Source organism: Felis catus, chromosome A1 (assembly GCF_018350175.1).
Source record: "Felis catus isolate Fca126 chromosome A1, F.catus_Fca126_mat1.0, whole genome shotgun sequence".
Taxonomy (NCBI): domain Eukaryota; kingdom Metazoa; phylum Chordata; class Mammalia; order Carnivora; family Felidae; genus Felis; species Felis catus.
Window position 1 is genome coordinate 10,378,702 of NC_058368.1, and position 17,570 is coordinate 10,396,271.

At 49.1% G+C, this 17,570-nt stretch overlaps 1 protein-coding gene and 1 long non-coding RNA gene across 6 annotated transcripts in view; both read left to right on the forward strand.

Annotated features, from left to right (window-relative positions):
- Nucleotides 1-2,660: 2,660 nt before the first annotated feature.
- Nucleotides 2,661-17,570, forward strand: part of B3GLCT (beta 3-glucosyltransferase) — a 120,073-nt gene continuing 105,163 nt past the window's right edge. For 3 of the 5 annotated variants that reach the window (XM_045050574.1, XM_045050614.1, XM_045050640.1), the window contains exon 1: nucleotides 13,980-14,217. In XM_045050574.1, coding sequence (XP_044906509.1) covers nucleotides 13,995-14,217 — 223 coding nt within the window. In that variant the 5' untranslated portion in view covers nucleotides 13,980-13,994. Of the gene's footprint in view, nucleotides 2,722-3,635; nucleotides 3,841-13,979; nucleotides 14,218-17,570 lie in introns of those variants that run through there. The other 2 variants (XM_045050708.1, XM_045050671.1) reach the window with 2 other exon arrangements.
- LOC123383373 lies at nucleotides 3,858-9,610 on the forward strand. The gene is made up of 3 exons (XR_006593063.1): nucleotides 3,858-6,584; nucleotides 7,102-7,179; nucleotides 9,136-9,610. It is a non-coding gene; the product is annotated as an uncharacterized LOC123383373 (long non-coding RNA).

Genomic DNA, 17,570 nt, shown 5'->3' on the forward strand with positions numbered 1-17,570 from the left:
ACAGTATCTTCAAAAGAACAGAAAATCCAATGGTAATAGCCTTGGATCGCTGGGCTTGTCTTGGGGGCCTGCTGAGACCGTAACTTTTATTTCCTGGATCTTGGTTCAGGGCTGTTGGTTTGTTAAGAATCCTGCGGATAAGCCTCTTGGGCTAAAAGTCTTGTTTGGAAGTCTGGCTTGATAGGTTTCACCTATGACTTTTGAATAGCTTTGGAAGCAAAGTGAGACCGGCTCCTCTAGGGCTTTGGAGAGGCCCCCTTATTTGTGTTATCAGGGTGTTCCTCTTGAGCACCTGCTGCAGGGGGAGGTTGTGGCCACTGGATCCACTCTGAACCACGAAGTTTCTTGCTGTGTGTCTCTTCTTCCTGTCTCACACTTCTCCCACACGGAATAAAGATTCTCTTGCTTCCCTAAAGCTTAAAGCATCAGGTGAAGTGACGTGTTGCTCTCCTGTTACCAGGTGTGCACGGATTCCGGGGACGACTGGCATGACTGGCCAGGTGGTTACATCATGGGTCTGATTTACAATGACCTTATGTCCTAGAGATCCAGTTTTGGACATTCTAGTCCACTGTCAGACCCTAGGCTTGATTTTAGGTTTTTGGAAAGAATCCCTAAGGCCACTTCTCTGTGTGCGAAGGAAATGGCTCTCCTGAAGGTGAGAGGGCCCTAGAGCGGAGAGCTGGAATCTGTCCCTTGGTCTTTGCTGCTATGGGAACTTGCAAGCCATGGGAGAGAGGTAGCAGATGGGGAGACGGCTGGGCACAAAGCCTGGGCCACCCTATGGCCGCTTCACAGCCCACCAAACTTCTTTAGACCGATCTGCTTTGTGCGTGTTGTGTCTCTCTCTACCTGGGAGGCCTTTCCTCCTTTTCTCAGCCCAGGATCCTAGGTCTCCTTTAAGACCCTGCACAAGTCACTTTGGCCTTACTGATGGATTCCCATGGCCACCATTTTGTTTTCCCCTCTGTATGTTCCAAAGTGTTTCCATCCATCTGTACTGTAGCACTTATCACAGGGCAAAAAAAAATTACTCAGGAACATTTTTATCTCCCTAACTGGACTGTGAGTTTGTGCTCAATGCCATGTTTTATGCTTTGCATCCAAAGCCTTAGCAATGGACACGTGGGCTAGAAACCATTCACTATCAGTTAAATGAATGGATTCTGGCATCTGGGTCTATAGTTAGTATAAGCTCAGAAACCATCTGTTTGGAGCTTGCTTATTAGATTATTTGGCTATCTATGGTTTTATGCATAGGTCTTTATATTCTTCTGTGGCATTTAGAAAATTCTTTTAAAAACTACCAGACTGTTTTAATTATGTTGTAACAGGCCCTCCTCCCCAGAAAGAGGGGACTCCTTGCTTCATTCCCGCACAGGGGAGGGGCATACTTTCAGGGGTATGGGGATGGCATCTGGAATTAAGATGCGTGACCCCCAGGAAGACAGAGATAAGGCATGCTCTTTTTTCATATCACAATCTTAGAGTTTATGAGATTTACGCGTTTGCATGGAGAGTGGTCCCCTTACGGTTGGTGTTTCAAATAGCAGAAGAGGCACTGAGGCAAGGGGTGCCTAACCACGTATCTGTTAGTGTCCTCATGAGCACATTTTGTTTCAGTTAACTTTCAACTTGTTTTTGGGAGAGGGAACTCCCAGGAAGTCCATTTATCATATGACCAGAGTAAGTGAAAGGTAATCCTTTTTAAAATGTGAGTTATGGAGCTTTGTAACGTGCCATTTATCTATGTCTACTGTGGAACGGAAGAACGCTGGGGCAGATTTGTTACTTAAACAGAGTGTGCTCCCTGTTGTCTTTGGGGCTCCATTTCCCACACCTTGTTCCCGCACACAAAATACTCTCACGTGGTGCATTTTGACGAGAACGTTGATTGAGCACTTAAGAGTTGCCTGTTACGAAACGTGGAGTAGGTATTTGAACACATACCTGGTAAGTAAGCTGCTTAATTATTAGGCTTCTGTTCTTTTTAAACACATCTTGTTTTGATACTCAAAATCAAATACATGTGGCAGGATGTTTTCTCGGAAGAACGCTGAACAGCTTTGGACGCTGGAAACCTTCTAGAACTTTTAACCAGGCAGGCAGGCAGGCAGGTTTTAGAAGATAAAAGGGATTGAGGCAGTCAACCATGAATTTGAAAAGGAGCTTCACTAAAAAAAAAAAAAAAAAAAAAAAATGAAAGGAAGGATTATTTCATGTCCCTTTTTGTAAAAATAGTTATTGACATGTAGCCACAAACCCTGGCTGAATAAGATCGCGCCATTTGCATTCACGCAAAATGGACGACACACAAGGTATTCAGTTTCCAGTTTCAAGAAGTCCGTACGAACCAGAGAGAAAACCCACAGTCTCTAGACGTCCTTGTTAAAGCACTGGCAGCAGGTGTTGCACGTTGGGCAAACAACAATATTATCCTAACGCATTCAAGGCTAAGCCCCTGGATGGTCTCCACTTTTATAAGGCTCAACACAACAAGCATTTATCCAGCACCTGCTTCGCTATCATCCTAACACCTTACTTGTATTCCCACCACCTGGCACCGGTCTAACGTTTAGCGAGTGGGCGAACGTGGCCCGTCCGTGTGGAAGGTGCCGGTGTGCTTAGCACCGTTGCAAGCAGAGTAGGCATTCAAAAAATACGATGAGGTATGAATGAAAACACCCACACAGGCTTCAGGAGGTCATGGTCTAATCTCAGGTGGGTGATGGGCACTTGGTCCTGTATGCTTTCTAGGAGAGAGAAAGGAGTCAAGGCTTGGGGGAGGCACAAAGCAGTGAAGAACCATTAGAGGGGATTCAGAGTTCTCGGTTATTGCTTTCCTCCTCTGCCCACCACACAGCACAAGGGGGCCAGACCTGGCCAGGGCTTCCACGTCTCCTGGCTGGGAGTCCCATGGGGACAAGAGGGTCTCTCCACATGAGGCTTACACGCATCACTCCACTTCTCTGTATATCAATTTTTATCATACGTTTTGAAAAAAAACTACACCCTCCCTCTTCCATTACGGTGAACCGCTTAAAATTACATTTACACGAAATTACATTTACACAAACTTCTGTTGAAAGCCAAATTCCAGGCCTAAGCTCTTGGCCAAAGCCCATTAAAGGGGGATATTAAGTAAATTAGTTGAGCTGATTAAAAACACCTTCATCAAAGTAAAACACTGGTGCCAACAATATTAAGAGTTGAATTATTGATTTTTTTTTTTAATGGCCGATGGTACGTTAGCAGGGAGGAAAAAGTCCTTCTCCTTTCCTTCCTATCCCCCCCCCCCCCACTTCTCCCGTCCCCCACTTTGGGAGCGAGAAGGGTAACTACTGACCTACTCCTGGAGATCCCGGAAAGGGAGGTGACGGAGAAGTGGGGGGGGGGGCAGGAAGGCAGAAGATGGGGTCCAGGTAAGGGAGAAGAGGGAGAAAAGGAGTGGAGACTAACGGCCGGAGGGAGCAGAGGCTAGGGTCGCTGCGGAGGTGCAGCCACCTCTACCCGCACCGCGTCGCGGGACCCCGGGCACAGCCGCGGGCCAGGCAGGCGCTGGAACGGGCACGGGGACGCTCCCCAAGCCGGCCGCCAGAGGGCGCGACGGGAGCCGGCGCGGCGGAGCCCGAGGAGGGAGGAGGGGAGCCGGCGGAGAAGGGTCAGCCGCGGCGGCAGGGGCGGCAGCGGTAGCGGCGCAGCTCCGCTCCCCGCGCGTCTCCCGTCCCCGCGCTCCAGCAGGGCGCACGGTCCCCGCCGCCGGGATGCTGCCGCCCGCCGGCCGCGGCCGCCGCCGCCTCGCACTCCCGGCGCTGCTCTCGCTCCTCACCTGCTCCCTGGGTAAGTAGCGGGCGGCCCGGGCGCGCACGGGAGAGGCGTGGGCTTCCCGGGCGCAGCCGCCCGCGCCCCGCGTCCGCGCGCGGGAGGAGGCGGCGGGCGGCCCAGCCCTGCCCCGCGGGCGCCCGCGTCCCGCCGTCCCGTCCCCGCCGCGCCGGCGGCAGCGCCCCCTCGCGGCGTCCGGGTGGGGGGGGGGACCCGGCTCTCTGGGACCCCGGGGCGCGCCGCGCCCGGCCCCTTTCGGCTCGCTGGGTCCCGCCGCCGCCCCGGCCCCGCTCGCGTCTGCCCGCCTCCTTCCGCCGGGAGCTGGCGGCCGGCCGAGCCGGGAGGGCGAGGCGCTCACCCCCACAGGAAGCGCTGAGTAAATGTGCAACTGCGAGAAACTTTGAGAGGAGGGAAGCGGCGGCCGCGGTCCCGCCCCCCTGCCTTCCGCCCGCGTTCCGCCGGCCCCGCGCGCCCCGCTCGCCCCGCGCGGGCGCCGCCGGCTGGAGGCGAGCGGGTGGCCCGGCGTCCGGGCCGCTCGCTCGTCGCGCACCCCGGCGCCCCGCGGGCGGGGGCGAGGGACGGTGTCCCCACCACGTCCGCGGGGTCTTCCGGCCGTGCCCTGGTCTCCCGGGCTGAGACGCCAACTTGGCACCAGCCCCTTCTACGGAGTCCTGGGCCAGCAAGGGAGGATCGGGGTGCCCGGCTGGGCCCTCAGTGTGTGCGGTCGTGGCGTGGGGGAGGCGGTGGGGACGCTCCCCAATCTTGGGTCGCTATGGGGGAAAATCAGAGAACACTTCTGGAGACCATGCTTGTCGGGTCTGCTGCTGCCGTTTATGCCCCTTCCCTTTTTTCCTCCCGTTCTCCTCGCAAGGGTATTTTCTCCACCGTATCGTAAAAGGATGGGGCAGAAGTTAAAAAAAAAAAAAAATCACCGTAATGGACGTGTATGATGAGACTTGTTCAAGGTTGAAAGCTTGGGGGAAGAATTGCTCCCTTTTCAGTGTTCTCAGGGTTATTTGTCCTCTAACCCGGACTTTTGGGTTTCCAGTCGGTTAAAAGGCAGTAATGTCAGATTTTTAGAAATGGCAGAATGGTGCAACTTAGGAAAAGACGTAGCGTTATTGCACATTGCTTTTCGGTAGCCCACCGGAACCTTTACAGCACGTTTTTTTAATTTGGATTTAAACTCTTCGAATGGGGGCCTTATTTGCGTCCCCGCCCCGGCATTTCTATAGGCGCTCACTACGTGTGGGAAAATCTAGTGAGATTAATTGTTAATTAATTGTTCACATGCATGATTAAGTAAGCAACAATGCAATTAAAAGCATTCGGGCACCTTGGGCAGAGAAAGCTGTAATTGACGGTGGTGAGCAACTAAACTTGGAGATCTGCTTCAGTGGAAGAATGCATCGCTGGCCGGGGCAGCTCTGGGGGAAGGGGAGGTTGGAGGGGTGGGAGGTTGACTGGGTGACTCTTGGCTGCATCACTTGGCTTGCTGCCTGGGAGTTTTGCACCTAAGCAAATGGGGTGGGTGGTAGCCGAAATTGGCATTCTATTTATAGCACTGCACTTTATAATGCTGTACTGGGGATATAATATTTGTATATAATATATTCAATATATGGGCTGAAACACATTTAAATGTATTGCTACGCGTATCTATTTTGCACTGCACTTAAGGGAATAGCTGCACTGCCCAAACTTGATAGTACGTTAAAGGACAGTCAGAATGAACCAGAATGTCAACACATTTTTAGAGATGTCTATTAACATTGTGAAGTTGTCAGATAAGCACAATAAATAAGACGTAAAACCTATTAAAAGGTCCCTGGGAGACATTTGGCTCTGTGAACTGGCTTTCATGGATTTCAAGAATACAGGAAGCTGTGTTCTTCGAGGTCTGAAGTAAATCACGGGTTCAGTTTATTGAGCTCTGCTTTGGTGGCGTTGGGGGAGCACCAAGACGTAAAAAGATGCGGTGCCCGCTCTGTAAATCTCGGAATCCGGAATCTTGGAATCTTGCTAAAACGAGAGATTATGACAGGAGTTCTGACGCATGTGAACAATCCTGATGGGTGAAAAATACTCTAAATATCCCCTTAGAAGTTTGGCCTGGGTATATATAGTTTAGTTTTCCCACAAACTGTAGCATATTCATTTGAGTTTTCAGAGAAGAGTCAATATAGAAAATTTATTTTAAATCCATATGATTATACAGATCAAATTCACTGTAACTTCAATTCTAAAGTCCAGTGCCAGTTCTAGAATCAGATTTATTCACACCTCTGCGCCAGCCGCTGTGTGGCTTCTAGTGAGTTTGAGCTCCGTTTTCTCCTAGAAAACAGGAGGCATAGACTAGATAAAATACCAGAACTTTGCCATTTCTTACAGTTTTAACAGACTGATCTATTGTGGCAGAGGCTGCTCTCTGCTTACCCAGTAATCCCTAGTTCCTTCTTTTCCAGACTAAGAAAGCCTATTAGATAATCAGGAGTGTCACCTGACTGCATTTGGAGATAGGATCTTCAAGGAGTATAATTAAGGTTAAATGATGTCATAAGGGTGGGGCCCAAATCCGACAGGGCCTGTGTCCTTATCGTCCTTATCCTTCTTGGAAGAGGAAGGGACACCAGGGATGCATACAGAGGAAAGGCCATGTGAGGACACCGTAAGAAGACTGCTACCTACAAGCCAGGGAAAGGGGTCTCCGCAGAAACCAACCCCGTTGGCACCTTGATTTGGGACTTCTAGCTTCCAGAACTGTGAGGAGTAAATTTCTGCCGTTCGAACCACCCAGTCTGTGGTTTCTGTGATGGCAGCTCTAGCTGACTAATAATACAGGGAGTGAGGGAAAGGGTGGAGGAATGTGGTGTCGGGGGCGGCAGTGGCAGTGTGGCAAAAACACATTTCTCAGTGGCCCTTGCAAAGCAGGGTTAGCCACTGAGTTATCTACTGAGATTTTTGGGTGGGTCTCTTGGTAATGGCGGCTGACCCAGCTCGGATGCTGGCTTTTTTTAAATTGCATTTTTTTTTTTTTTTGCCTTTGTTTCATCTTCCTTCCCATTGTCTGTAAATCTGATGGCTGGAGCCGTGGTGGCCATCTTGTGACCATGAGGTGACCTTGAAGACAGAAGCGAGTAGTAAGGACAGTATAGCAGAAAGGATAACACCACCTGGGTGCTAGATGGATGTGGGACACCATGCCAGTCCTGAGTCACTTATTTCCGGACTTGTTGGGCATGATATTAAAAATAAACCCCTGTCTTCTTTAACCCTCAGTTGTTTGGGTTTTCGATTACACGCAGCCAGCCTAATCCTAATTGATAACATCTGTGAAGAAGCTCATTTGAACCAAAGGTAAAATAAGATACTTTTTCTTTTTTTTAAATGTTTATTTATTTTTGAGAGAGAGATAGAGACAGACAGACAGACAGAGACCGAGCATGAGCAGGGGAGGGGCAGAGAGGGAGACACAGAACAGGCTCCAGGCTCTGAGCTGTCAGCACAGAGCCCGACACGGGGCTCGAATTCACAGACCGCGAGATCATGACCTGAGCCGAAGTTGGACACTCAACCGACTGAGCCACCCAGGCGCCCCTAACTTTTATCTTTCTTATCCCTGTTTCTCCTCTTTATGATTCAGGATTGTGTTTCTTAGCATCTGCCAAAGTTAGGGATGATTTTTCATTCTGGTCCAGTTCTTGGTCAGATTCTTTTCACTGCAGTGAATTAGACGTTTTGGGACACCAAGAATCAGACCTGATCCCAGGTGTTTTTATTGTTATTTTTATTTTTATATATTTTTAAACCCTCTTATTTCTTATAACAGATATGACCGATACAGGTTTTACCCATCTGGATGGGTAGTCTGGGCCTCAAGTTGGTGCAGCCCCCTTGGTCACAGACTTGACCCAAGGGCATTTGCCTAGAGCCAGTAGTCAAGCTCTTTAACTGGGGGCATATAAGGAGTGGGGGGCGGGGGGAGGGGGGGGGGAAGAGCAACTGTTTCAGGTGGGATGGCCAGGGTGGGGAAGAGCTGTCCTGACCCTTCTGTCAACTTTTGTTAACTTGCTCTGAGGCAAGCATCGTAGGCCCAGTACTTGAGCAAGTCCTGGTAATTGACCTCATTTGGACGACGAAGGGCCAGGTGGTTTGTTTTTCTTTTCATTAGAAACATTATAAATCAGGCATAATTTCTAGGCACAAAGGGATTATTTATGGGGAATTTGCAAATGTTCTAGATTTTGCCCCTTTGTAACATATGGGTGATTCATCTTTGGTGTTGCCGGATTCTTGCTTAAGAACAGTGTACAGGAGCATTAATTCCATCTTTCCCAACACAAAGGAAAAATTCTAGGGAGTGTCAGGTTCATCAGATCTATTACTGATTGAGAGTCGCCCTTGATTCCGTATTTCAAAGCTCTCTTCACAAGGCCACTCCCAGAGAAACCGGATTCGGTGTAGACGCTGATTTGCACTACCAGAAAATGTCAACAGTAGTATTGAAAGAAAGACCTGTCCTCGAAATTTTTGTCCGTTTATTCAAAAACTGTCAAGTATCTCCATATGTCAGGCACTGAGGATATCGCAGGAAGGAGACAGATCTGGTCTGGCTTTCCCCCTGTGGAACTTGCAGTCTCGAGGGGAAGGAACATTATGCGGAGACAAATTGCACTGTGCTCAGTGTGGCAGAGGAGTTCGGGGTGCTGTGGGAACGCGTGTCTCAGGAGGGTCTTTAGCCTGGAGTTTGGAGTCCTGTTTCTCAACAGAGGGCGATCTTGCCCCTGGGAGAACACTTGTCAGGGGCTAGAGACTTCTGGGTGGTCACAGGGATGATTTGGCAGGAAGGGTTAGGGTCACTGGCCTCTGAGCTTGCGGTGCGGCTGAGCAATCCTAGTGCCCGGGACCACCTCCCCCTGCCCAGAATCAGCGATCGGTCTAGTGTCAACGGTGCCAGGTGCCAGGTTGGGGAACCTGGGAGTTGGGGCTCAAGAAGAGCTTCCTGGAGGAGGGGACATCAGAGCTCAGACTGGAAGGGGAAGCAGAAATCTGTTAAATGAAGGATGGGGGTACGCATGGCAGGGGAAAGAGCTTGGTGCCCAGAGAAACACAGTGCAGAAAGGACTGGGGCTGGAGAGATCGGGAGAGGGGCTGGGAAGATCAGTAGGGGGTCCCACAATGCAGGCTCTTGAGGGTAAGGACTTGGGACTTTGTCCTTAGAGCAGTGGGAGGTGGCTGAAGGGCTGTCCTAGGAGAGTGACATGATTTCACTTCGCAGTTTGAGAAACTCACTCTGGTTTTCCTATGGAACAGGAATTAAGAGGCGGCCAGTGGGGACGTGTGGGACCAGTGAGGAGGCTGTTGGAATCGACCACGGGAGGGATGATTAACACTCTCTAAGACACGGCGATTGATGGGTACAGTGGGCTGAGAGGAAGGCGGGGGTCACGCATGAATCAGGTTTCTGTCATGAGCTGTGGGCGGCTCCTGGTGCTGTTTACTGATACAGGCGCTAATGGAGAAGGACCAGATTTAAACAGGTTTTTTTCTTTTTATTGTAGCTAAATAACATGAAATTTCTCTTAACCATTTGTAAGTGTACAGTTCTGTGGCATTAAGTACCCAGACGTTTTTCTAAAATTTAATGTTAGAGGGAGGTGAGGATGACGAGTTTAGTTTGGACAAGTTGAGTTTGGGGTGCGTGTGAGATAGTCAGGTTCCATGTCAGGTGGGCAGTTAGATTTGTGGGTCTGGAGCTCATAGGAGAGCTTGGCTGTGGAGAGACATGGCAGCAGTTGGAATATATATATATATATATATATATATATATATATATATATATATAAAATATATGATACATATGATATATATGATATAATATACATATACTGTATATAATATGTACATATGTATATGTATATATACATATAACGTATATAATATGTACATATAATACATATAATATGTACATATATATGTAATATATACATATATAATATACATACACATATTTTTTATTTATTTATTTATTAAAAAAAATTTTTTTTTCAACGTTTATTTATTTATTTTTTGGGACAGAGAGAGACAGAGCATGAACGGGGGAGGGGCAGAGAGAGAGGGAGACACAGAATCGGAAACAGGCTCCAGGCTCTGAGCCATCAGCCCGGAGCCCGACGCTGGGCTCGAACTCATGGACCGCGAGATCGTGACCTGGCTGAAGTCGGACGCTTAACCGACTGCGCCACCCAGGCGCCCCAACACATATTTTTTTTTTTAAAGAGGGGAGTCTTAATTGGTAAAATAAATCCATGTAAGCTTTTACTCAAAATGTGTGGATATCCAAGATTTGGTAGAAGCTGGGGAAGAAAATAGTCTTTATCTGTGTGATGTAAAGCTGCAGGCTTATCCAAAGAAAGAAAAAGAAAATGGGTGAAAGCATCATCAAATGAGATTTGAATGTATCTCAATTACAGCGGTGCCTTTTTCTCCTAGGGATAGGACTTCTTTTCACTCCTAAAAGAATATTTTATGATCTGAAAAGGTGATATGTTTTAGTTTACATCACTGCTTGCCGTCAGAAGCCCAAGGCTCTTTACATGTCATGCTGAATTTATCTTCTCCAAATCCTTGAGGGCGGATATGCTGGAGCTTGTGCTTCGTTGATGAGGTGAAGGAAGGTATGTGGCCAAGGCCTGTTGGAAAAATTGCCCCTTTCCATTCCTTGGTGTCTGTCCACCTGTGCACCCCAGTGTGTCAGACTTCACACAGGAGAATCACCTCAGGGCCTTGAAGAGTTCCCTTTGTGAAGGGCTTTTCTGTTAAAATGCAGCTTATGGGGTCCTGGCTCCAGATTTTTCTGATATCAGAAGATCTGAGGTGAGGCCTCTGGATTTGCAGTTGTATCCAGGCCCCAGATAAGTTGTATGTGTTGGCAGGTGCAGGAACCCTGCCTGGCCCACCCCAGGACCAGGTACAAACTGGGGACTCTTACTGGGTGGCTTTCTTGCGTATCTGCAGAATGTAAAGTCGATGGCTGGTTGCTCTGTCTTTAAAATGAAATAAGGAGCCGCTTTGGAGAAAGTGCAGCGTGGAATCGAGGCCCGTATGCCCCGTCAGGTATTTCTTCTCCTTGGGAAAGGACCCAGAAACCCCAGAATTCAAACTGAGCTGTCTTTCTCTGCTTCCACCATCATCTGGCAGGTTTCCAAGGGCTACTGGGGGGGGGGGGTGTAGTGTGGGGAGCGTGAGTCTCAAAAACTCGAGCAGTGCATTGTGAGAACAAAGGTTTTTGGACAATTGACAGGTTTCTAAGGTGTTAGAACCTCTCAGACTGTAGGTACCATGGATTCAGTGGTACGGACAGGAAGGGCTTCTGAAACCACTGTTTGTGTTACGAAAATAAGATGCCCCACGTTTCAGCTTACGTTGTGTTTCTATAAGTCAGCCACACGGTTAACCGTTCACCACTGCTCTTACAATGTGAAGGAATCCTACGAGGTGCTGATTTTTCGGTGGTTGAGTTTATTCTGGAGTGGGTGGTATGACCAGAGATCCTTCTGCCCCTTACCTGTGACTCAGCCCGTGAAACATGCTTTTTGAGGGTGGTGTTTTGAGTCTCTTCCCCCAAAACTCCGTCTGAATTGGAATTTTCTTATTTTCACATCCTGAGTGGCATATGGATTTTCACATTATTTGTTTAAATGAGATATGAATCAAAGAAGCAAATGATCTTTTCTTTCCTAAAATATACAGTTATTTCCTCTTTTCTTCCCTTCTGTTTAACTGTCCTTCCTATAAATATGTTTACCCTTTGGCACAGAGAGTATATTGGCCCTTGGCCAACTTTGGTGCCAAGGGAAGAAAAATTTGTATTCCAAACTCCATTTTCCCATTGACTTCTTTGATAAAACAGAAGATGGGTTTCAGATGGAGCAATGTCGAATGGGGGTAGGTGGTGGCTCAAAAGAGGACTGTCGCGCCTCTGTGCTCACTGCCACACTCGGGGGGGAGCCAGGCCCCCTCCTCCGTCACTTCTCTCAACTGGCTGATCACCTTGTAAGTGGTGCAGAACCCATGGAATGGGGCCCAGGGGTTCCCTGCCCCTGAGTGTTGTCCACCTGTCTGCTTGCAGAATTGTGCTTGGCAGCCTCCAGTGCTGTGTGTCTCTTTTCCTGAGTTTGCTACTTGGCATCTGAGCAAAAGGCTCCATAGCTCTTCCCAGAGGTCAGGTAATATCCTGAACCTGTACATGCACCGACTTATTTTCATTCTTGTTTAGTTTCCTCCCTTTTACAGGGACGGAGGCAGGGGCTCCGAGAGGCCAAGTCTCTGGCCCCGTGTTGCTTAGCTACTAAGCGGCAGAGCCTGGATGCCACGAGGTGCGAGTCTAGATTCTGTGTATCTCTGACCAGCGTGCCGTGCTATTGTTTACAGTGGAGCCGGGCCCGGAGGCCCGGTCTCCTGCACTGCAAGCTCTTTCCCTTGTGCTTGGAAACTTTAAGGCGAGAACAGTTTAAAAGAACACCTTGTAAATCCTTGAACTACTGCCTTCTGTCTAGCTTCTCCTCTGTGCCTGGCCATTCCTTTTTGTCGTCTTTAGTTTTGTCCCTGAAATGTTGGCGTTGCCTCGCTCCCGTCTTTCCCATCCAGGCTTGTGGCTTTGGTTCCTTTGTACAGGAGGGACGCTGCCGGTGCCTCTCCTCTTGACCCCTGTGCCCGGCTCCATACCTGGCTATGGGCCGCTGCTGGGTAGATCCACGGAGTGTTCTCGGCACCTCAGGATATTGGGAACCACACTGTTTTCCCACACATCTGCTTCCCTGCCTTATTCTCTAGCTTGTGAATGGCACCCCAGTGGACTCGGCCACTCCATCCGAATCCCGGACTCCCCTCCACTCCTTTCTCTCACTCACCAACCCCTCCGGACTCTCCCTTCCCCACCCATTCCATTGGTAGGATCTGTCTCAGCCTGTGCATTCTGCTTTGATATCTTCCAACACCTGCTTTTGCTCACAACCTGCTGTGCCCAGATGCTGCCTCGTCTGAATTCTGTCCCGTATCGTATCTCTCATTGCCTGCTCCATTAGCTTCTTAGCTGGCACGTTTGTGCCTTTTTTTGGTCCCCCCACAGCCCACCCAATAGGCTCCTCCAGAAACCTGTCTAAGGCACACATTTCTATGTGGCACTGACTTTCTTAGAAGCTTCTCATAGCACTTAAGATAGAAGCAGACTCCCTAACGCTGACCCCTTTAATGATATGGCCCCTCCCCCTCCCGGATGTCCCTGCCCCAGCACTTCCATCCTCTTAGGTGTCCCTGCCCCAGTCACCCCCCCCCCCAGGGTGTCCCTGCCCAGTCACCCCCCCCTCCCCCAGGGTGTCCCTGCCCAGTCACCCCCCCCTCCCCCAGGGTGTCCCTGCCCCAGTCACCCCCCCCCCCCGCCCCCAGGGTGTCCCTGCCCTAGTCACACCCCACCCCCAGGGTGTCCCTGCCCTAGTCACCCCCCATCCCCTTAGGTGTCCCTGCCCCAGTCACCCCCCATCCCCTTAGGTATCCCTGCCCCAGTCACCCCCATCCCCCTAGGTGTCCCTGCCCCAGTCACCCCCCCAGGGTGTCCCTGCCCCAGTCACCCCCCATCCCCCTAGGTGTCCCTGCCCAGTCACACCCCCTCCCCCAGGGTGTCCCTGCCCCAGTCACCCAAGCTTTCATGCAGAAGCCTGTTTCCAGGCCTCCTTGCTCTTGTAATTTGAAATCTCTCCTGCCTGGAATTTACTTCCTCAGGCACTGTGTCGAGCTCGCCCTAAGCAGTGCTTTCCTCCCTTTAAGCCTCCCCTTCCCTCTGCTGCCCTGCCTTGGGTGAGCTGCCCTCTGTCTCCACCCCAGGTGCTCCCTTGGGGACTCCCATCAGAACGACAGCCATTGGAGTGGACACTTGTATGCTTGGCTGTTGACCGAGGGACTCCTCTCTCACATGAGCTCCTTGGGCAGCTGCTTATTCGTCTTCCCCAGCTCCTGGCATATTGTGTGGCAGTCATACACTCTCTGATTTTCTGTTTAACAAATGAAAATATAAATTCATACTGCTAATGAGCTGCGAAGGCCCAAAGCACTCGGCATGTGCCAGGCCCCGTTGCGGAAACATAATGCTTGTTAAACCGTTGATCTTTGGCCACATGCCTGGGCTGGTTCTGTCCTCTGCCCATGGGGAGTGCCTGGGGCCCTTCATCCTCAGGCTGGGCGCTGGTGCCTCCAGGTGGGCGGATGGCTGCGGCCCAGTGTGGCCACGACCCCCAGGGACAGCAGATTGGTCTGAAAAGGCAGGCCCTGCCCCCTGTTGCTGGGTTGGGGTGCGATCCTTTCTGTCCCCTCTGCTGGCATGGATTATCTTCAAAGCAGGTAATTGGAACTAAGTAAATTGGCCGTGGGCTGTGTACCCTGGAGCTTAAGGCCTCCTCTCGAGGACCTGGAATTAAACCTGGAAAGCTCCGGGAAGCTGGAGCCACTGGGGGAGGAGCCGCACTGGGTGAAGCGTTTTGTAAGTAGGTCACGGCAAGGAAAGTGAAGCCCCGCCGGCTCCCTCCCACAGCCTGGCGGAAGAAAAAGTGGGGCAGAGCCCGTGTGAGACCCGGAGCCCGCAGGGCCACCAGCTGCAAGCTTCCCGTGAGTGCTGTGGCTTCGGCCCGCCCGGATGGCGGAGAGGGCCACGCGGTTTCAGTCCCTCCCTCCAGGCTCCTGGGTGGGGCCGCGACCACCCACCGCCTAGACGCCGCCCGGACTGGCCCTAAGCGTGGTACCACCGGCAGCTTTATGGCCCCGTCCGCTGAGTTTGCAACATGTGGAACCGCACACTAAACGCTTTACGCAGTATCTCACTCCATCCCGCGTCTTGGTGTTTTTTGTTTTCGTTTTTGTATTTAATCTGGTTTTCTGTGATCGCCGTTCTTGGGAGAGTCTGGGAGGACAGTCCAGGGAACAGGAACAAAACGGAATTAGGAGGTGCAGTCATCTTTCCTGCAGGGGCGTGGGGTCCCTGACTCCCAACCAGGAACAAGATAAGATAGTTGATTAGTGTTGCTTAAATGCCTTGCAATGAATTCTTCTCCAGTTTTCCGGCACTCCAGGGCTTAGGCTGGCCTATAAATCTTAGTCCCAGGTTAGTTGTAAAATCTTGATTTATCTCTCAGAATAGGTGTGCTAACACATTAGTTGGCTTGAATTATTTAAAGTTATCACGGGAAGGTCTTATTTCTATTGCCCGTCCCGATTTGCACTTTAAATATAGTTCCCTGCAGCAATTCACAGGAATTCATGTTGAAAATAGAAAAGGGAAAATTACTTTTAAACAGCAGTTTGGCATATAAGAGCATGATTTACCTTGGAATAGTTCTCCAACTGCACATTAAGGCCAAGCTTTCAAGAATATTTTTTCCCCGCTGAATCTGGAAATTAGTATGAAACCAAACAGCCAACATCCAGCCTCACGCGGCCACTCCCTTTGGCAGAGCAGGGGGGGGATCCCTTCCTCCCTCCCCGCTCCCCCCTCCCCTCCGTTGGCTCCCAGTGTTACAGCCCCACTGTAGGGACTGTATCCTGTTAGGGTTGTTGGAGGTGACAGGCACATCCTTACCTTACTTGCCCGGTTTTCTAACTTTTCTCCTCAAATTTCACCATTTCTCCTTTTTCACGTGCTTGAAGTGTGAAAGCTCGGATTTTGTTGGCAGGAATTTTAGAAAGGATCCATTGTTTTAAGATTGGATTTATTAGCGGTCTAGCATATGCTGTGCCTTCAAAACGCATTTGGTTCCCCGGTGATTGGTTTAGATTATGGAAACATAAAGGTAAAACCAGAAGGCAAAAAAGATATTTGCTTATATTCATTTAATGAGGATTATCTTGCCCTGTGATTTGCTCTTATACCTGAGAGTGACTCTGATGCATGTCTTATGTTAGTGCTGTAATTATTTATTTTTTTTAAGTAAGCTCTGTGCCCTGCGTGGGACTTGAACTCACAACCCCAAGATCGAGTCACGTGCTCTACTGACTGAGCCAGCCACGTGCCCTTATGTTACTGCTTTAAATATTACATAATTTATTTCTATCGGGGAAATTTCACAGCAGAATGTCATAGGGACAAATGATGGTTTTGTGTGTGTGTGTGTTTTTTAAAGAATATCTTAACTCCAGGCCTTTGTATTTTTGGAGAGAACTAAAATCTAGTTTACTCTTAACTTCAGTTAAGCCTCGCCTGAATAAAGGTATGCTGTCTTGATTACGACAAAGAGGATTTGTAGAATTCACTTGATTTATTGGGAATGTCTTCCTCCCATGTAATTCCTTCATTAAACGTACTCAAATGACATTAGTTGCTGGCTTATGAAAGGTGATGTGTTCGTACCTTTCAGAACCAATACCAAATAAAGGCATGTTTTCTTCAATATAGAGTCTGCATTCTAAAGGACTTTTGTGTTGACATACTCTTCCTTTTCACATAGCCATCTGGCCTGCAAAAAAAGTGAGGTAAGACTAAATCCTGTTTATTAGATGATGAGTCACTGAACGTGTTAAGCTGAGAAGGTTTTTTTTTTTTTTTTTTTTTATCTTGACAAAAGAGGGAATTCTAGCCCAGGGAGCTTTGACTGTCTGTGTTTGGAATTAAGAATTGATGGAGTCGGATTTTGGACTCAGAGTCGAGTCTTAGATTGACCACGGTTGTTATATCCTGCAAGCTGTTGGAATGTTCTATTTCCTGCAATTCTGTGGTGCTAAGTGGTATTAACACGTTGTGACTTCCTTATATGATGTTCGTTAATACTTCTATTTCTGATATCTTCTCGAGGGCTTTCACTGTGCATGCTAGTTTGGAGGTTAATAAAATAAGACCAAACCAAAGAATTAAATACCCAGAAGCAGAATTTAAAATGGTGTTTGGGCTTAAATCTTTCTTTTTAGAAGTTCATGAATGATTGGGGGTTTTTGGTTGCCGCCTGTGTGTGTGTGTGTGTGTGTGTGTGTGTGTGTATAAAATGAAAAAGTAGATCAGATCCTGGTGAAAATAAATTGGTTGTGGGGGGGGGGGGGGGACACAGTAAATTCCTTCATTTTGCTGGTGGATATTCCCTAGCGTAAGGAGTAGACAGCCTGTAAGTGATGTGGTCCCAGGGCCATCACAAAGACTTGCATTCACTCATTCATTCATTTGATCAATATTTGTTGACCTTCTCCTATGTGCTGGCTGTGTTTTGGGTGTGGGGCACCACCTTCCTACCTTCACAGAGCTTACGATAAACTAATATGTAAGGCGAGCAATAAATAAATACGTATTACGTCAGTGGTGGTAAGTGCTGTGCAGAACAATAAAGCAGAATGAGGAACGTAAGGAGGGGTGGTGTTGGGGATTTATTATTTATATGAGGTGGTCTCAGTGGGGCCTCCCGTAACATCTGCCGTTACCTAAATCTCACACGTAGAGGTTCATTTGGCTTACGGTTCAGGCTCACCCTGCCTTTTGAGATGCCATCTTGGAAATGGAAGTGATTAAACCCACGTTCATTTTACGTCTTAGTGTGAATACGTTTTAGGTTATTTCCTTGGAGCAAATGTTGATGGGAGAGGACTTGAGGCAGTGCATGTCTGCGGGTGGGGGGTAGGGAGGGGTCAGAGGCATCCGAATGGGAAAGGTCTTCTCCCGCCTCTCAGGAGGGCCTCCTCTGTTACCCCAGGAGACCTACCACTGAAGCTTCTTGTACCAC